Here is a 19,048-nt window from a genome sequence, read left to right as displayed (position 1 = left end):
GGTCTTCAGGGGGTTCTTGAAGCAGTCGTGTCCTTATGGGGAAGGTCTTCAGGGGGTTCTTGAAGCAGTCGTGCCCTTTTGGGGAGGGTCTTCAGGGGGTTCTTGAAGCAGTCGTGCCCTTATGGGGAAGGTCTTCAGGGGGTTCTTGAAGCAGTCGTGCCCTTATGGGGAAGGTCTTCAGGGGGTTCTTGAAACAGTCGTGTCCTTATGGGGAAGGTCTTCAGGGGGTTCTTGAAACAGTCGTGTCCTTATGGGGAAGGTCTTCAGGGGGCTCTTGAAACAGTCGTGCCCTTATGGGGAAGGTCTTCAGGGGGTTCTTGAAACAGTCGTGTCCTTATGGGGAAGGTCTTCAGGGGGCTCTTGAAACAGTCGTGCCCTTATGGGGAAGGTCTTCAGGGGGTTCTTGAAACAGTCGTGTCCTTATGGGGAAGGTCTTCAGGGGGTTCTTGAAACAGTGGTCATTTAAGTAGGCTCTGGATCATCACTCTAATATTTCTCAATTAATATACAGGTATATCATATATTATAATGGGACTCACTAGGCAACAATAACACACTATCAACTCATCTAGAGCAGAGGGGAATAACACAAAAGAAACAAGTACTCAAATCAACAATAATCATCACAGTCTTAATTACTGCAAATTATTCAAATATATAAACCCAAGTCGAGAATAATTGACTTTCAACACTCTGTGACTGACAAGATGATCGCCCATGTCAGGTCCTCCGACACTTACAGTCCCTTGCCTTATACACACGATGAGTCACAATAACGTGACTGATGATATGATGACTCGACTTGCTAATGGTCCAAGAAATCGTCGTCTCTTCATTTTCTGGGGTGTGTTTGGTCATCATCTCTTGCCTTACTTTATAACCGTTTGAAACACCCTCTAACACCAGTGTGTTGGACGCATCGCGTAATCTACACAGGAAAGATGTCAGAAGATGTAGGGATGCTGGAGTCCCTCACATCCTCTACACAGGAAAGATGTCAGAAGATGTAGGGATGCTGGAGTCCCTCACATCCTCTACACAGGAAAGATGTCAGAAGATGTAGGGATGCTGGAGTCCCTCACATCGTCTACACAGTAAAGATGTCAGAAGATGTAGGGATGCTGGAGTCCCTCACATCGTCTACACAGGAAAGATGTCAGAAGATGTAGGGATGCTGGAGTCCCTCACATCGTCTACACAGGAAAGGTGTCAGAAGATGTAGGGATGCTGGAGTCCCTCACATCGTCTACACAGGAAAGGTGCCAGAAGATGTAGGGATGCTGGAGTCCCTCACATCCTCTACACAGGAAAGGTGTCAGAAGATGTAGGGATGCTGGAGTCCCTCACATCCTCTACACAGGAAAGGTGTACAAAAGAAGATCTACGGAGATTCATCTGCTCTGTTGACGCTTATCATTTCCTTCTCGCATCTCCGATGACATCCTGAGTACCGCTGTGAAGGCTCTCAGACTCCCACAATATTCTGAATTTGGCTTTTCATATGACGTTGATGAGGACACCAAATGCAGCAATGACAATGTGAAGTGAACTATCAGGAGTAAGCGCCAAGCCATTACGACTATATAGCACTTGGAAGTAAGTCAGGATAAGGATGTGGGATGGGACGGGGGAAAAAGGAACGGTGCCCAACCACTTGTGGACGGTCGGGGATTGAGCGCCGACCTGCACGAAGCGAGACTGTCGCTCTACCATCCAGCCCAAGTGGTTGGACATGATAAAGAAAACAACATATTTAGAGCGGCGTATTGAGGTAGGAGTAGTTATCAGCGCTAAGCCTGTACGACTCTACAGCTCTGGACAGGGACACGAGGACAAGAAGCTGGGATATGAGAACGAGGAAAGCAAACAGTGCCCAACCACTGGACTATCGGGGATCGAACGCCGACCAAGTAAAATATATCGCTGTATGGATGGACATAACGTTCTATACAATGAATATAAATTCTCTAGTAAGTATAAGGTCAAGAAAGAGCTCAACAGAAGGACGCAGTATATGGAAAACAAAGTACCAATAAACAAATGCATGAGAGTTAATACTGGGATACATACTCACCCTTATACTTCTCAGACAAGTTGGGTCACAGCACAAGGATTTCAATAAGATAAGTTTTATATTGACCGGACCACACACTAGAAGGTGAAGGGAAGTCGACGTTTCGGTCCGTCTTGGACCCTTCTCAAGTCGACTGCCTGCATAAGTTTTATATTTAAGACACAGGCCAAGAGTGGCTAGCGACGGGGTCACGGAGCAACGAAATCAATCCCCGGGAAGCAATCCCAATCTCACGGAAGCATCCTCCCTGGAGATGTTCCAGCATCAGTCGGAGCTGCACAGATGAGGAGCCGCAGGTCGGGGGATAAATAGAAGCTGCCTTGCATAAGCCAATAAGCCGTCTGCAAGGTCTTTTTTATGCGCATTTCCATTGAGGAATATTGCAGACGGACACAAAGACACACACTCGAGGGACCGAAGAACGAGAAATATTGATAAAACTCACACACACACACACACACACACACACTCGAGGGACCGAAGAACGAGAAATATTGATAAAACTCACACACACACACACACACACACACACACACTCGAGGGACCGAAGAACGAGAAATATTGATAAAACTCACACACACACACACACACACACACACACACACACACACACACACACACACACACACACACACTCACACACACATACACACACACACACACACACACACACACAAACACACACACACACACACACACACACACACACACACACACACACACACACACACACACACACATACACACACACACACACACACACACACACACACACACACACACACACACACACACACACACACACTCACACACACACACACACACACACACACTCACACACACACACACACACACACACACACACACACACACACACACACACACACACACACACACACACATAAAACAAACAACAGTAAAGGAACAGGTTATGAGATTAAGGATAGGGGCGGAAGGATTCACTACAAATGACAAGGAAGTGTGTGAGGAATTGAATAAGAAATTCCAGGAGGTCTTCACCTTAGAACAAGGAGAAATTCCAGAGGTAAGTGAGGGAATAGCTAACCAGGAACCACTGGAAGAGTTTGAGATTACCAGTGGGGAAGTAAGGAAGTGTTTACTAGAGTTGGACGTGACGAAGGCTATAGGCCCAGATGGAATCTCCCCTTGGGTTCTAAAGGAAGGAGCAAGAGAACTGAGCCTACCACTCTCCATAGTGTATAACAAATCACTGGCAACAGGGGAACTGCCAGATACTTGGAAAGCAGCTAACGTAGTCCCGATATACAAGAAAGGGGATAGACAGGAGGCACTGAACTACAGGCCAGTGTCCCTAACCTGCATACCATGCAAGCTGATGGAGAAGATTGTGCGAAAAAAACTAGTGGAGCATCTGGAGCGAAGGAACTTTGTAACACAGCATCAACATGGGTTCAGGGATGGCAGGTCCTGCCTCACAGGGTTACTTGAATTCTACGACCAGGCAACAAAAATAAGGCAAGAAAGAGAAGGGTGAGCAGACTGCATATTTTTGGATTGTCAGAAAGCCTTTGATACAGTGCCACACAAGAGGCTAGTGCGAAAGTTGGAGATGCAGGCTGGAGTGAGAGGGAAGGTACTCCGGTGGATAGAGGAATACCTAAGCAACAGGAGACAACGAGTCTGTGTGAGGGGTGAAGTCTCAGATTGGCGAGACGTCACAAGTGGAGTCCCGCAGGGGTCAGTCCTCGGACCTATACTGTTTCTGGTATATGTAAATGATCTCCCAGAGGGTATAGATTCGTTCCTCTCAATGTTTGCCGACGATGCAAAAATTATGAGGAGGATTGAAACAGAGGATGATAGTAGGAGGCTACAAGATGACCTGGATAGACTGAGTGAATGGTCCAACAAATGGCTGTTGAAGTTCAACCCGAGTAAATGCAAAGTAATGAAACTAGGCAGTGGAAACAGGAGGCCAGGCACAGGATACAGAATAGGAGATGAAGTACTTAATGAAACAGACAGAGAGAAAGATCTAGGAGTTGATATCACACCAAACCTGTCTCCTGAAGCCCACATAAAGAGAATAACGTCTGCGGCATATGCGAGGCTGGCTAACATCAGAACGGCGTTCAGGAACCTGTGTAAGGAATCATTCAGAATCTTGTACACCACATATGTAAGACCAATCCTGGAGTATGCGGCCCCAGCATGGAGCCCGTACCTTGTCAAGCACAAGACGAAGCTGGAAAAAGTCCAAAGGTATGCTACTAGACTAGTCCCAGAACTAAGAGGCATGAGTTATGAGGAAAGGCTGCGGGAAATGCACCTCACGACACTGGAAGACAGAAGAGTAAGGGGGGACATGATCACAACCTACAAAATCCTCAGGGGAATCGACCGGGTAAACAAGGACGAACTTTTCAACACTGGTGGGACGCGAACAAGGGGACACAGGTGGAAGCTGAGTACCCAAATGAGCCACAGAGACGTTAGAAAGAACTTTTTCAGTGTCAGAGTAGTTAGCAAATGGAATGCATTAGGAAGTGATGTGGTGGAGGCTGACTCCATTCACAGTTTCAAATGTAGATATGATAGAGCCCAATAGGCTCAGGAATCTGTACACCAGTTGATTGACGGTTGAGAGGCGGGACCAAAGAGCCAGAGCTCAACCCCCGCAAGCACAATTAGGTGAGTACAATTAGGTGAGTACATACACACACACACACACACACACACACACACACACACACACACACACACACACACACACACACACACACACACACACAAGAAGATGAGAAGGGCCAGAGACAAACCCCAAAGAGAAATATATAATACCGAAGAAACTCAAACACAGAAGAATGTTGACCTCCAGAGATCAAAGACATGGTCATGCACACACACATCCGTCAAGATCAAAGACATAGTCATGCACATACACATCCGTCAAGATCAAAGACATAGTCATGCACATAGACATCCGTCAAGATCAAAGACATAGTCATGCACATACACATCCGTCAAGATCAAAGACATAGTCATGCACATACACATCCGTCAAGATCAAAGACATAGTCATGCACATAGACATCCGTCAAGATCAAAGACATAGTCATGCACATACACATCCGTCAAGATCAAAGACATAGTCATGCACATACACATCCGTCAAGATCAAAGACATAGTCATGCACATACACATCCGTCAAGATCAAAGACATAGTCATGCACACACACATCCGTCAAGATCAAAGACATAGTCATGCACATAGACATCCGTCAAGATCAAAGACATAGTCATGCACATACACATCCGTCAAGATCAAAGACATAGTCATGCACATACACATCCGTCAAGATCAAAGACATAGTCATGCACATACACATCCGTCAAGATCAAAGACATAGTCATGCACATACACATCCGTCAAGATCAAAGACATAGTCATGCACACACACATCCGTCAAGATCAAAGACATAGTCATGCACACACACATCCGTCAAGATCAAAGACATAGTCATGCACACACACATCCGTCAAGATCAAAGACATAGTCATGCACACACACATCCGTCAAGATCAAAGACATAGTCATGCACATACACATCCGTCAAGATCAAAGACATAGTCATGCACATACACATCCGTCAAGATCAAAGACATAGTCATGCACACACACATCCGTCAAGATCAAAGACATAGTCATGCACATACACATCCGTCAAGATCAAAGACATAGTCATGCACACACACATCCGTCAAGATCAAAGACATAGTCATGCACACACACATCCGTCAAGATCAAAGACATAGTCATGCACATACACATCCGTCAAGATCAAAGACATAGTCATGCACATACACATCCGTCAAGATCAAAGACATAGTCATGCACATACACATCCGTCAAGATCAAAGACATAGTCATGCACATACACATCCGTCAAGATCAAAGACATAGTCATGCACATACACATCCGTCAAGATCAAAGACAAAGTCATGCACATACACATCCGTCAAGATCAAAGACATAGTCATGCACATACACATCCGTCAAGATCAAAGACATAGTCATGCACATACACATCCGTCAAGATCAAAGACATAGTCATGCACATACACATCCGTCAAGAGACACACATAAACAAAAACACATTGAGAGAAATGAAATGGATGAGACACACAGATAAGCAAATGTAATGAGATGATCCAGAGATAAACACTTAACAAAAAAGAAACAGATTATACCTGGAGGTAATCAGCCATATGGCTGCCCCTCCCCACCCCCCCCCAAGGCTGGAGAGGCTGAGACGTGCAGAGGATAGAGATAAAGAGAGAGATAAAACAGAAAGATAAGGAAGAAATAACGAATGTTTTTTTCCCCTGCCACTTTTTGCCTCAGACCCGTGCTGGAGGGAATAAAGATGAACTTTATTAAGCTGCAAGAATTGTGGTACAAAAATGATTTTGAGTTTTTCTCTTATTTTTTTTATATGTTATTTTTTTAATTAAAGATTCGAGAATTAAAAGGTAAAATATTTTTTTTTATTTAGGACTAATATATCTTATGACCCCCTGACATGTTCTCCCCCCCCCCTTGACTCCTGGCATGTTGGCTATGCTTACAGTCCCTGACATGTCTCCCCCCCCTGACCCCAGGCATGTTGGCTATGCTTACAGTCCCTGACATGTCCTCTCTGACCCCTGACATGTCCCCCTGACCCCTGACATGTCCCCCCTGACCCCTGGCATGTCCCCTGCCTCACACCAAGAGTGTCCTGTGGTACACGGGCCCCGCCAGGCGCCAGCGCCAGGTGACTGCGGGCCGGGAGAGACCAGGTGTAATATTCTCACCCAAGGCCATTCTCCAGGTGGTGTTCCAGAGGGGATGAGGGGTCCTACGCTGTTGTTCCAGCTGGGGAAGAGGGGTCCTACGCTGTTGTTCCAGCTGGGGGAGAGAGGTCCTACGCTGTTGTTCCAGCTGGGGAAGAGGGGTCCTACGCTGTTGTTCCAGCTGGGGAAGAGGGGTCCCACGCTGTTGTTCCAGCTGGAGGAGAGAGGTCCTACGCTGTTGTTCCAGCTGGGGGAGAGAGGTCCTACGCTGTTTTTCCAGCTGGGGGAGAGAGGTCCTACGCTGTTGTTCCAGCTGGGGGAGAGGGGTCCCACGCTGTTGTTCCAGCTGGGGGAGAGGGGTCCTACGCTGTTGTTCCAGCTGGGGGAGAGAGGTCCCACGCTGTTGTTCCAGCTGGGGGAGAGGGGTCCTACGCTGTTGTTCCAGCTGGGGGAGAGAGGTCCCACGCTGTTGTTCCAGCTGGGGGAGAGGGGTCCTACGCTGTTGTTCCAGCTGGGGGAGAGGGGTCCTACGCTGTTGTTCCAGCTGGGGGAGAGAGGTCCCACGCTGTTGTTCCAGCTGGGGGAGAGGGGTCCCACGCTGTTGTTCCAGCTGGGGGAGAGAGGTCCCAGCTGTTGTTCCAGCTGGGGGAGAGAGGTCCTACGCTGTTGTTCCAGCTGGGGGAGAGAGGTCCCACGCTGTTGTTCCAGCTGGGGGAGAGAGGTCCCACGCTGTTGTTCCAGCTGGGGGAGAGAGGTCCCACGCTGTTGTTCCAGCTGGGGGAGAGAGGTCCCACGCTGTTGTTCCAGCTGGGGGAGAGAGGTCCCACGCTGTTGTTCCACTGTTGGGGGAAGAGGGGCCCTGTCTCCCCCTGCTGTTGTTCCAGCTGGCGGGGGGGGGGGTCCCACGCTGTTGTTCCAGGACGTAATTGTCTCCGGGTGAGAGGATAGTTTGGTTGTGTTGTTATTAAGTGTGTAGTTGGTGTGAGACTAGTGCTGGTTGTGGAGGGGTTGTAGAACACCGTGGTTATACTTGAGGAAGGCTGAGCTCCAGCTCTTGGGCTCTGATTTGTGTATTTTTATCTGGTTCGCGGTTTTTTTGTTAAATTAAAACAGTGTAACGAGTTACCCCTCTATTACCCCTGTGACTCATACGTCAGGCTGCGATCAGCCGCGTCCAATAGCCTGGTTGATCAGTCCAGCAACCAGGAGGCCTGGTCGACGACCGGGCCGCGGGGACGCTAAGCCCCGGAAGCACCTCAAGGTAAGGTACCTCCCCCCCCCCCCCGTGTGTGGAGGTACTCGCCACCAACTCAAAGATACCCGTCGTACTAAAAGAAAATTGTTTCTCTCTGGGACCTAAACACTTTGGGAGATCAGTATAGACCAACAGCATCGCTTCTTGCAGGGTTCGACCCCCGATGATTCAAGAGACTAGGCAGCATTCTTTCTCCCAGTCTTCACATCCCTTGTAAGTGAACTAAAGAATTTTAGGAACCGGTTGAAGACCTTTATTTACCTCTCACAAGGTCAGCCACTCAAAGGCGCATTGAAGATTTAATATTCAAGAGAGAGATTTAATAATCCCTGAAACTTTCCTTATTAAGGCTACTCAATAGCTCGGTTGATAGATCTCCGGCTTCACACGCCTGGGGTCCGCGGTTCGAATGTCCTACAGCCCATGGTGAATGGAATGTTTATTTCCACGAAAGTGTGGATGGTAATTTATATTGAAGAGATGTTTCCAACCACGTGGTCGTCGTTCGAACCTCAGGCACAACCGGAATGCCTTTGCCAGTCGCCTATTGCGCCGCCTTCCCCCCCCTCCCCCCCCCTTTCCCCCCCTTTCCCCCCCTTCCCTTCCGCCTCCTCATTTGTGAACGGTACGTGTTGAAGCCAAGTTTGAAGACCATTATATATTTCTTACTGCTCCTTCGCGACGACGGTGGAAACAAGAGGCAGTTTCGAAGACGTCGAAGTCTTCTCTCTGATCAGGTGGGATTGTCACGCGTCTCACAGATGGTGGCCCAGCTGTGGCAGGAAGTATATATATATACCAGGTTCTCAAGCGCCTGTATAGAGAGGCACTCCTGTTGGACTCCTTGGAAACGGTCCTACACACAATCAAAGGAACGAAGGAGTCTTCGGAATGGGTCCTATACACACTTGCTTCCTCTACCTGAAGTGTGAGATTGAGGAAAGAAACCTTATTAAATCGTGGTCTGTCTCAGGTAGGTAAGTGGCAAAGCAGTTCACTACGACAGTATTGTCTCAGGTAGGTAAGTGGCAAAGCAATTCACTACGACAGTATTGTCTCAGGTAGGTAAGTGGCAAAGCAATTCACTACGACAGTATTGTCTCAGGTAGGTAAGTGGCAAAGCAATTCACTACGACAGTATTGTCTCAGGTAGGTAAGTGGCAAAGCAATTCACTACGACAGTATTGTCTCAGGTAGGTAAGTGGCAAAGCAGTTCACTACGACAGTATTGTCTCAGGTAGGTAAGTGGCAAAGCAGTTCACTACGACAGTATTGTCTCAGGTAGGTAAGTGGCAAAGCAGTTCACTACGACAGTATTGTCTCAGGTAGGTAAGTGGCAAAGCAGTTCACTACGACAGTATTGTCTCAGGTAGGTAAGTGGCAAAGCAATTCACTACGACAGTATTGTCTCAGGTAGGTAAGTGGCAAAGCAGTTCACTACGACAGTATTGTCTCAGGTAGGTAAGTGGCAAAGCAGTTCACTACGACAGTATTGTCTCAGGTAGGTAAGTGGCAAAGCAGTTCACTACGACAGTATTGTCTCAGGTAGGTAAGTGGCAAAGCAGTTCACTACGACAGTATTGTCTCAGGTAGGTAAGTGGCAAAGCAGTTCACTACGACAGTATTGTCTCAGGTAGGTAAGTGGCAAAGCAGTTCACTACGACAGTATTGTCTCAGGTAGGTAAGTGGCAAAGCAGTTCACTACGACAGTATTGTCTCAGGTAGGTAAGTGGCAAAGCAGTTCACTACGACAGTATTGAGAGACTGTAGGAACACCAGCGAGCAGACAGAGGAACCAGAGAAACAGGAAGGAGAACTTGATCAACAAGAGGCAAACAACAGGCAATGAACAGGTGCTAAATATGAGAATAAGGAAACAGTTATATGTATTAATAATAATACATATTGACTGCTAGGTGGATTAGCCGGCGGTGCCCGGGTCGACACAGATCTCTCTCTCTCTCTCTTTCTCTCTCTCTCTCTCTCTCTCTCTCTCTCTCTCTCTCTCTCTCTCTCTCTCTCTCTTTCTCTCTCTCTCTCTCTCTCTCTCTCTCTCTTTCTCTCTTTTTCTCGGTGTATCTCTTTTTTTTCAGTCTATCTTCCTGTTTCAGTCTATGTGTTTATCCCTCTTTCCTTCCTCTACCCTTCTTCATGCCCCTCATCTTACTTCAATCTTCCCCGACTCCCCCTTCCCCCCATTCCTGTCTCCACCCATTCCCCCACTCCCCCTGTCTTACAGCCGCCTCCTCACCCTCTCCAGTCCCCGTCTCCAACAACACCACTAATCTACAACACTACAAGAACACTCCTCACAACTCAACAACACACAACCCATAAAGACTAACGGAAGCAAATCCACAAGGGCCATGACGAGGATTCGAACCTGCGTCCGGGAGCATCCCAGACACTGCCTTAATCATTTGATGCATCACGTTAGTGTTATCTCTGTGTGTGACTAAGGGGAGCATTCCAAATAATCAGATTTATAATGCCTGAAGGGTAAGCATTATAATGTATATTTTAATTGTATTTTTGCCTCATCATCTTATACAGTTCCTGATATTACAAAAATATAATATAATTCAGAGTCTTGTCATATAGTATTGCGAGAAATTCTCTTCGGGGTGACGTAGGTTTAAAGCATCTCGAGGCACTGTTTTCTCTAGCAACGAAGCCCGACTCGACCATGTTGTGCACATACCCGACAGCAATTACTGGGAAAAAATGCGTGAAGCAAGTCCCAAGTGACTGAATTTCCAATTGGACAGACAGGCAGAAATTTCCATTTATAGATATTCATGTAGCCTGTAAAGCATCCTAAGGCCTGTGCAACATCCTAGTGCATGTGCAACATCCTAGTGCATGTGCAACATCCTAGAGCATGTGCAACATCCTAGAGCTTGTGCAACATCCTAGTGCATGTGCAGCATCCTAGTGCATGTGCAACATCCTAGAGCTTGTGCAACATCCTAGAGCTTGTGCAACATCCTAGAGCATGTGCAACATCCTAGAGCTTGTGCAACATCATACAGACTGAGCAACGTCACAGCGAATGTCCTATTCCCAGAGTATGTGCAACTTTCTAGAACCTGTGCAGCAACGCACACAGCCTGTACAGCACCCTTAGAGCCTGTGCAGCATCATACACAGCCTGTACAGTACCCTTAGAGCCTGTGCAGCAACGCACACAGCCTGTACAGCACCCTTAGAGCCTGTGCAGCATCATACACAGCCTGGACAGCACCCTCAGAGCCTGTGCAGCATCGCACACAGCATGTACAGCACCCTTAGAGCCTGTGCAGCATCGCACACAGCATGTACAGCACCCTTAGATCATGTGCAGCATCGCACACAGCATGTACAGCACCCTTAGAGCCTGTGCAGCATCATACACAGCCTGTACAGCACCCTTAGATCATGTGCAGCATCGCACACAGCCTGTACAGCACCCTTAGAGCCTGTGCAGCATCGCACACAGCATGTACAGCACCCTTAGAGCCTGTGCAGCATCGCACACAGCCTGTACAGCACCCTCAGAGCCTGTGCAGCATCGCACACAGCCTGTACAGCACCCTTAGAGCCTGTGCAGCATCGCACACAGCCTGTACAGCACCCTAAGAGCCTGTGCAGTATGCTAGATGCTGTGCAGGCTCCCAGGGGCTGGCCACGAACAAAGAGTGATCCTGGGAGCGTCTCACCACCGATTAAGATGCTATCGTCTTAACAGTGACACTACCGGGAACCTGTACAGTGTCTAGGTGACGGGCGCTAGAGGGCGCCATGATGCGGGGGAGGAGGGGGAGGGGGGGAGGGGAGAGAGAGGGGGAGGAGGAGGAACTAAGCGAAGGGTAATGGGTAAACTACCCCTTACATGTTCAATCACCATTCATCTCTCTCACTCATTAATTCTTCTATTTATTTCAGATTGTTTCAACCTTAATATTAAATATCTCTCTCTCTCTCTCTCTCTCTCTCTCTCTCTCTCTCTCTCTCTCTCTCTCTCTCTCTCTCTCTCTCTCTCTCTCTCTCTCTTTCTCTCTTTCTTTCCTTCTCCTCCTAGACGAAGTGAGGTACCTCAGCAGTCATATCTTGAGGTTATCTTGAGATGATTTCGGGGCTTTAGTGTCCCCGCGGCCCGGTCCTCGACCAGGCCTCCACCCCCAGGAAGCAGCCCGTGACAGCTGACTAACACCCAGGTACCTATTTTACTGCTAGGTAACAGGGGCATAGGGTGAAAGAAACTCTGCCCATTGTTTCTCGCCGGCGCCTGGGATCGAACCCAGGACCACAGGATCACAAGTCCAGCGTGCTGTCCGCTCGGCCGACCGGCTCCCCTCATGTGAGCGACTCGAGTCATGGCGAGTCATGGCACACCAATTGATGTACGAGCATCTTCCTGTGGAGGAAGAACCTACCTGAGGAAGAACCTACCTGAGGAAGAACCTACCTGAGGAAGAACCTACCTGAGGAAGAACCTACCTGAGGAAGAACCTACCTGAGGAAGAACCTACCTGAATGACTTTCACTAACCTAAGAAACAAAGTCTTAACCAATAAGAAAGAGATATACAAAGAGATAAATAAATAAGGAGTGATTGTAATTGAAAGTAAGGAAACTTTCTGTGTCAGAGGAAGGCAACTCATCTCAATTCTAAATTAAATCAATTTACAATCCAAAACTACTGTACCATTTGGCTACAAGTTAGTGAATCCAACTATGAACACGGCACAAAGTTTTTCTGGATAACTCGGATTTTATCTTTATTATGGCACTCTAAACACCTCTTTTTAATTACTCGCTGAAGGACTCGGAGTTTCCAGGATTAAAATATAATTTTCTTGTTGGTTTTCCTAGACCCTGGATTCGAATCCTCTCCCTTTCTGAGGCTTTTACTCCCATCTCACTGACCAATTACATGTGGAGGATCGTTAGAGAGAGAGAGAGAGAGAGAGAGAGAGAGAGAGAGAGAGAGAGAGAGAGAGAGAGAGAGAGAGAGAGAGAGAGAGAGAGAGAGAGAGAGAGAGAGATTGAAAGAGAGAGAGAGAGAGAGAGAGAGAGAGAGAGAGAGAGAGAGAGAGAGAGAGAGAGAGAGAGAGAGAGAGAGAGAGAGAGAGAGAGAGAGAGAGAGAGAGATTGAAAGAGAGAGAGAGAAAGAGAGAGAGAGAGAGAGAGAGAGAGAGAGAGAGAGAGAGAGAGAGAGAGAGAGAGAGAGAGAGAGAGAGAGAGAGAGAGAGAGAGAGAGAGAGAATGGCACTCGATAGACTATTGCATAGAATTAGAGAGCACATATCACATAACATTTATAGTTTCACTCATGGTAAAAATGTCCACAACTGTGTCACAACCTTTTACACTGTCAAAGGAGATGGATGATACATACACAAAACATTTTTTGATTTGAGAAATGACTTTGATAATTGCTAAAAAAAGAAGTGATCCTATATATATGCATTAGCTGAAATGGTTGTTATAGTTGGTCAATTTTGACAGTGAATACAAGGTTATCTTACCTCCCGGAAGTCCTCTGTACTGTACCAAGGCTACAAAAGCGAAACTAAATTAATGTGACTATAGACATTCGCGTAAGTGTTCAGCAAAAGAAGGTGTCAAGCTGGTAAAACTATGTAGCACCTCAAGTTAGGTCAAGTTAGGTCAAGTTAGGTCAAGTTACTCAAGTTAGGTGAAGTTAGGATGGGTTAGGATACCTTGAGGTAGTCAAGGAACCTCAAGTCACATCCTGCTCGACGTATTAATAATTCAATTCCAACAAATCCATTTCAACCACTCAATTCCAAGAAGTCTTACAAACTATTAGCTTCACAAATGATACCTTCAACACACACCTATCGTGAAAAGAAAATATTTCTAAATTGCAGACATGCAGCTCGTCAAAGCCTTGACCCTTCTGTTCAACAAGAAAAAGACTCTGCTTCACAATAGAGAAGTTAGTAATGTTAAAAGTGAACCACAAACCCGAAAGATTGCTAACATACTAAACAGACTGACTCCCGCAAATACCCTGAAATCTCTGTCTCTTGTATCTTAACTGCATTTAATATCAACATTATAAACAATGCAACCATTACATTAACATTGAAAAGACAGACACGAGGGTCTTGGAAGCATTGTAGGATACAGCCTTTCAATGCGGTGTAAATGTTAGAGAAGCTAGAATCTCTGATAGACTATCATGCCTTAGTCCTGTATCATAGCAACAGTATTGATACACTTGAACATAAAATGCAAAATGAAGCCTGCAGAGTCATCCTTGACTGGCCGGATGACTCGCTCACAGGATGAGTATAGGGGTGCACAATACACTACCGCTCACAGGATGAGTATAAGGGTGTACAATACACTACCGCTCACAGGATGAGTATGGGGGTGTACAATAAACTACCGCTCACAGGATGAGTATGGGGTGCACAATACACTACCACTCACAGGATGAGTATAGGGATGTACAATAAACTACCGCTCACAGGATGAGTATGGGGTGCACAATACACTACCACTCACAGGATGAGTATGGGGTGCACAATACATTACTGCTCACATGATAAGTATGGGGTGCACAATAAACTATCGCTCACAGGATGAGTATGGGGTGCACAATACACTACCGCTCACAGGATGAGTATGGGGGTGCACAATACACTACCGCTCACAGGATGAGTATGGGGATGTACAATAAACTACCGCTCACAGGATGAGTATAGGGGTGTACAATACACTACCGCTCACAGGATGAGTATGGGGGTGTACAATACACTACCGCTCACAGGATGAGTATAGGGATGTACAATAAACTACCACTCACAGGATGAGTATGGGGTGCACAATACACTACCGCTCACAGGATGAGTATGGGGGTGTACAATAAACTACCACTCACAGGATGAGTATGGGGTGCACAATACATTACTGCTCACAGGATAAGTATGGGGTGCACAATAAACTACCACTCACAGGATGAGTATGGGGTGCACAATAAACTACCGCTCACAGGATGAGTATGGGGGTGCACAATAAACTATCGCTCACAGGATGAGTATGGGGGTGTACAATACACTACCGCTCACAGGATGAGTATGGGGTGCACAATAGACTACCACACCCCATACATATCTTAGCAATTGCTTCATTCACTTACTGCAAATAGAAATAATTCCTAACCTAACCTAACCTTGGCCTAATTATACACCAAATTATATATGATAATATATAATTATACACCAAATTATATATGATAATATTCTTCTTTATATATAAACGAGATTGTCTATTTGTTTTTCAACATGACACATGGGGTAGGGGTGGGGAATGGGACTGTCATAGGCTGTTCAGAGGCAACCACATTGCATCCCATTAAGAGAAATGGGCTCCGACAGTGACCCCCTGCGCTTTTGACGAGTTCTGAAATCGAATATTAGTTTTCCGTAGAGTTTTTGAACGGTTTAGAGAGATCCAGGTATGTGTTGGGTACCTGGGCCTATATATACGGTTCCAGCATACATAGGCATATATAGTTTGCTTGGTTCACTAATAACTGTTTCCACTCCATCATCACGATATAAACTACACACACACACACACACACACACACACACACACACACACACACACACACACACACACACACACACACACACACACACACACACACACACTCACTCACACGCGGACCAAAGAGCCAAAGCTCAACCCCCGCAAGCACAATTAGGTGAGTACTCACTCAAATATACACACACTCACACTCAAACACACACACACACACTCACACCCACATACCTCCCTCCCTCCACCCCTCAAGCACACACCCACATACCCCCCTCCCTCCACCCTCAAACACACACCCACATACCCCCCTCCCTCCACCCTCAAGCACACACCCACATACCCCCCCCTCCCTCCACCCTCAAGCACACACCCACATACCCCCCCCCCTCCCTCCACCCTCAAGCACACACCCACATACCCCCCCCTCCCTCCACCCTCAAGCACACACCCACATACCCCCCCCTCCCTCCACCCTCAAGCACACACCCACATACCCCCCCTCCCTCCACCCTCAAGCACACACCCACATACCCCCCCCCCCTCCCTCCACCCTCAAGCACACACCCACATACCCCCCCCTCCCTCCACCCTCAAGCACACACCCACATACCCCCCCTCCCTCCACCCTCAAGCACACACCCACATACCCCCCCCCCTCCCTCCACCCTCAAGCACACACCCACATACCCCCCCTCCCTCCACCCTCAAGCACACACCCACATACCCCCCCCCCTCCCTCCACCCTCAAGCGCACACCCACATACATTCCCCCTATAAACACACATACACCCGCTTTCTGCTTCACTATTATAGAAGTACGTTCATGCAATACCTGGGCTGGTAATGATAGGTGCAGCTCATAACAGGTGCAAGGGTGTCGTCGTCGTCGTGCACTTTCCCCCATGTTGCAAAACAGCTGATCTTGCCAAGGATGCAGAAGAGGTAAACAAATATTCGTGCAACACGAACCTCGCGCATTGGTAAAGTGAAACGTAAATAATACTGATAAAGATTATGATACAAAGAAGGAGTAAAAAAACAAGAATTAGAGTAGCAAAAGACAATTAAAACAAACCGTGGAATAGCATTTCGTTTTAGCCTTCTCACTCCCTTCCCTTCTTTACCCCTTCCCTTCGCCTTTCCCCCCTTCCCTTTCCCATGCTTCTCATCCCCTCCCCTTTCACCCCCTTTACCGCACCTCCAAAGTTCGGAAGCCAGCCCAGCCCCGGCTGTGACCCGTGACCTCAGCATGACCTGATTAAGACAATGTGAGAGACGCCGAAGGTGATGGAGCAGAATAGGGGTGTGGGAGGAGATACGAGAGGATGGGTAGGAAGAGGCAGGAAATGGGTTAGAAATGAAAGTAGAAGAAGAAAGGGGAGGATAGGGTACGTGAGAGTAAAGGTTTAAAGAATACGATAAAATGGAAGGATTGAATGAAATGTAAACACATGGAAAACACTCGATATACAGAGAGAGAGAAAGAGAGAGAGAGAGAAGAGAGAGAGAGAGAGAGAGAGAGAGAGAGAGAGAGAGAGAGAGAGAGAGAGAGAGAGAGAGAGAGAGAGAGAGAGAGAGAGAGAGAGAGAGAGAGAGACAGAGAGAGAGAGAGAGAGAGAGAGAGAGAGACAGAGAGACAGAGAGACAGAGAGAGAGAGAGAGACAGAGAGAGAGAGAGAGAGAGGGGGGTAGGGAGTGGAGGGTAAGATTGCCAGGCTTATATAGTTCAAGGCTGGGGAGATATCTCAAGCAATACTGACAACAAACCCAGCAAGATTTCAGACACCACCCACATCTTAACCCCATCTTTGTCCCATCTTATCCCCCCCTATTGTAACACCCCCTTCTTAATTCCATCTTAACCCCCCATTCTAACCCCTATCTCAACTCCATGTGTCAAGACCATAATCCTATTCGCTTGTTATCATGGTGTAAATTATTGACCCATGTTATAGGCAGTATCTATGTGCAAGCCCCATGTTATAGGGAGTGTTGTAGTCCAAACTCATGGGTATTGTGGTCTATAACAGGCCTCATAACATGGGGGAAAACTGACTCTATTACCTGTGATGGATTATAGCGAGTTATACAGGTCGAGATGGAGGGAGGGAGAGGGAGGGGAGTAGGAGGAGGTCGAGGGAGAGAGAGAAAAGGAGGAGAGGAAAGAGAAGAGAGGAGAAAGAAGAGAGAAAGGAGAAGTAAGAGGATGCTGAAGAAAGGAGAAGAGAGAGAGAGAGAGAGAGAGAGAGAGAGAGAGAGAGAGAGAGAGAGAGAGAGAGAGAGAGAGAGAGAGAGAGAGAGAGAGAGAGAGAGAGAGAGCCCTGTCTCAATGCAGCCTAGATGAACAAAATGTATATGCAAGTTAGTATTATACATCTACATGGCCACGTCTTCCTTCCTTCACCTGTACATCTGCCTATGTCCAGATGTATAAAGATGACCGCGAGTTCCATCACACCAGTTACAGCCTCACTCCTGTGCCAGGTAAGTCCAATACGGGCTCACCATAGCCCGTGCTACTTGAAATGTTTTGTTCCGTAGCTGAATCTTAAACAACAACATCCATCACACGCAAACACAAATACGTAATGGTCGGAAAAACGGCTACTAGACTTTTTTTTTTTTTTTTTTTTTTGAGATATATACAAGAGTTGTTACATTCTTGTACAGCCACTAGTACGCGTAGCATTTCGGGCAAGTCCTCAATCCTACGGTCCCTGGAATACGATCCCCTGCCGCGAAGAATCGTTTTTTCATCCAAGTACACATTTTACTGTTGCGTTAAACAGAGGCTACAGTTAAGGAATTGCGCCCAGTAAATCCTCCCCGGCCAGGATACGAACCCATGACATAGCGCTCGCGGAACGCCAGGCGAGTGTCTTCCTACTACACCACGGAGACTGTAAAGAACTTTAATTCAGATAAATGTAGAGTTAAGAACAGGCGTCAAGAAAAGATCCCCAGATGCTGAAGAATACAAGGGGGGGGGGGGGGAAGCTACTACTGGTTTAAGAAAAATGAGAGACAAGGGAGGGACTCTTATCAACATCAGAGGCCCGAGACTGTTCAACACGCTTCCACTACACATAAGGGGCATAACTGGCCGACCCCTCACAGTGTTCAAGAGAGAACTGGATAAGCACCTCCAAAGGATACCTGATCAATCAGGCTGTGACTCATACGTCAGGCTGCGAGCAGCCGCGTCTAACAGACTGGTTGATCAGTCCAGCAACCAGGAGGCCTGGTCGACGACCGGGCCGCGGGGACGCTAAGCCCCGGAAGCACCTCAAGGTAACCTCAAGGTAAGGAGTTGACCACCGAGCGCTCTCGGATTGTCG

The 19,048-nt window shown here is 47.3% G+C and overlaps 1 protein-coding gene across 1 annotated transcript in view; it reads left to right on the top strand.

The window, feature by feature from the left end:
* Positions 1–18,146: 18,146 nt before the first annotated feature.
* Positions 18,147–19,048, top strand: part of LOC138363372 (uncharacterized) — a 25,640-nt gene continuing 24,738 nt past the window's right edge. Inside the window, exon 1 of the mRNA XM_069322402.1 lies at positions 18,147–18,194. Coding sequence (XP_069178503.1) covers positions 18,147–18,194 — 48 coding nt within the window. The remainder of the gene's footprint in view (positions 18,195–19,048) is intronic.

This window comes from Procambarus clarkii, chromosome 10 (genome assembly GCF_040958095.1).
Source record: "Procambarus clarkii isolate CNS0578487 chromosome 10, FALCON_Pclarkii_2.0, whole genome shotgun sequence".
Lineage (NCBI taxonomy): Eukaryota > Metazoa > Arthropoda > Malacostraca > Decapoda > Cambaridae > Procambarus > Procambarus clarkii.
Note: the sequence above shows the minus strand (reverse complement) of the source record. Positions and strands in the feature narration are given on the sequence as shown.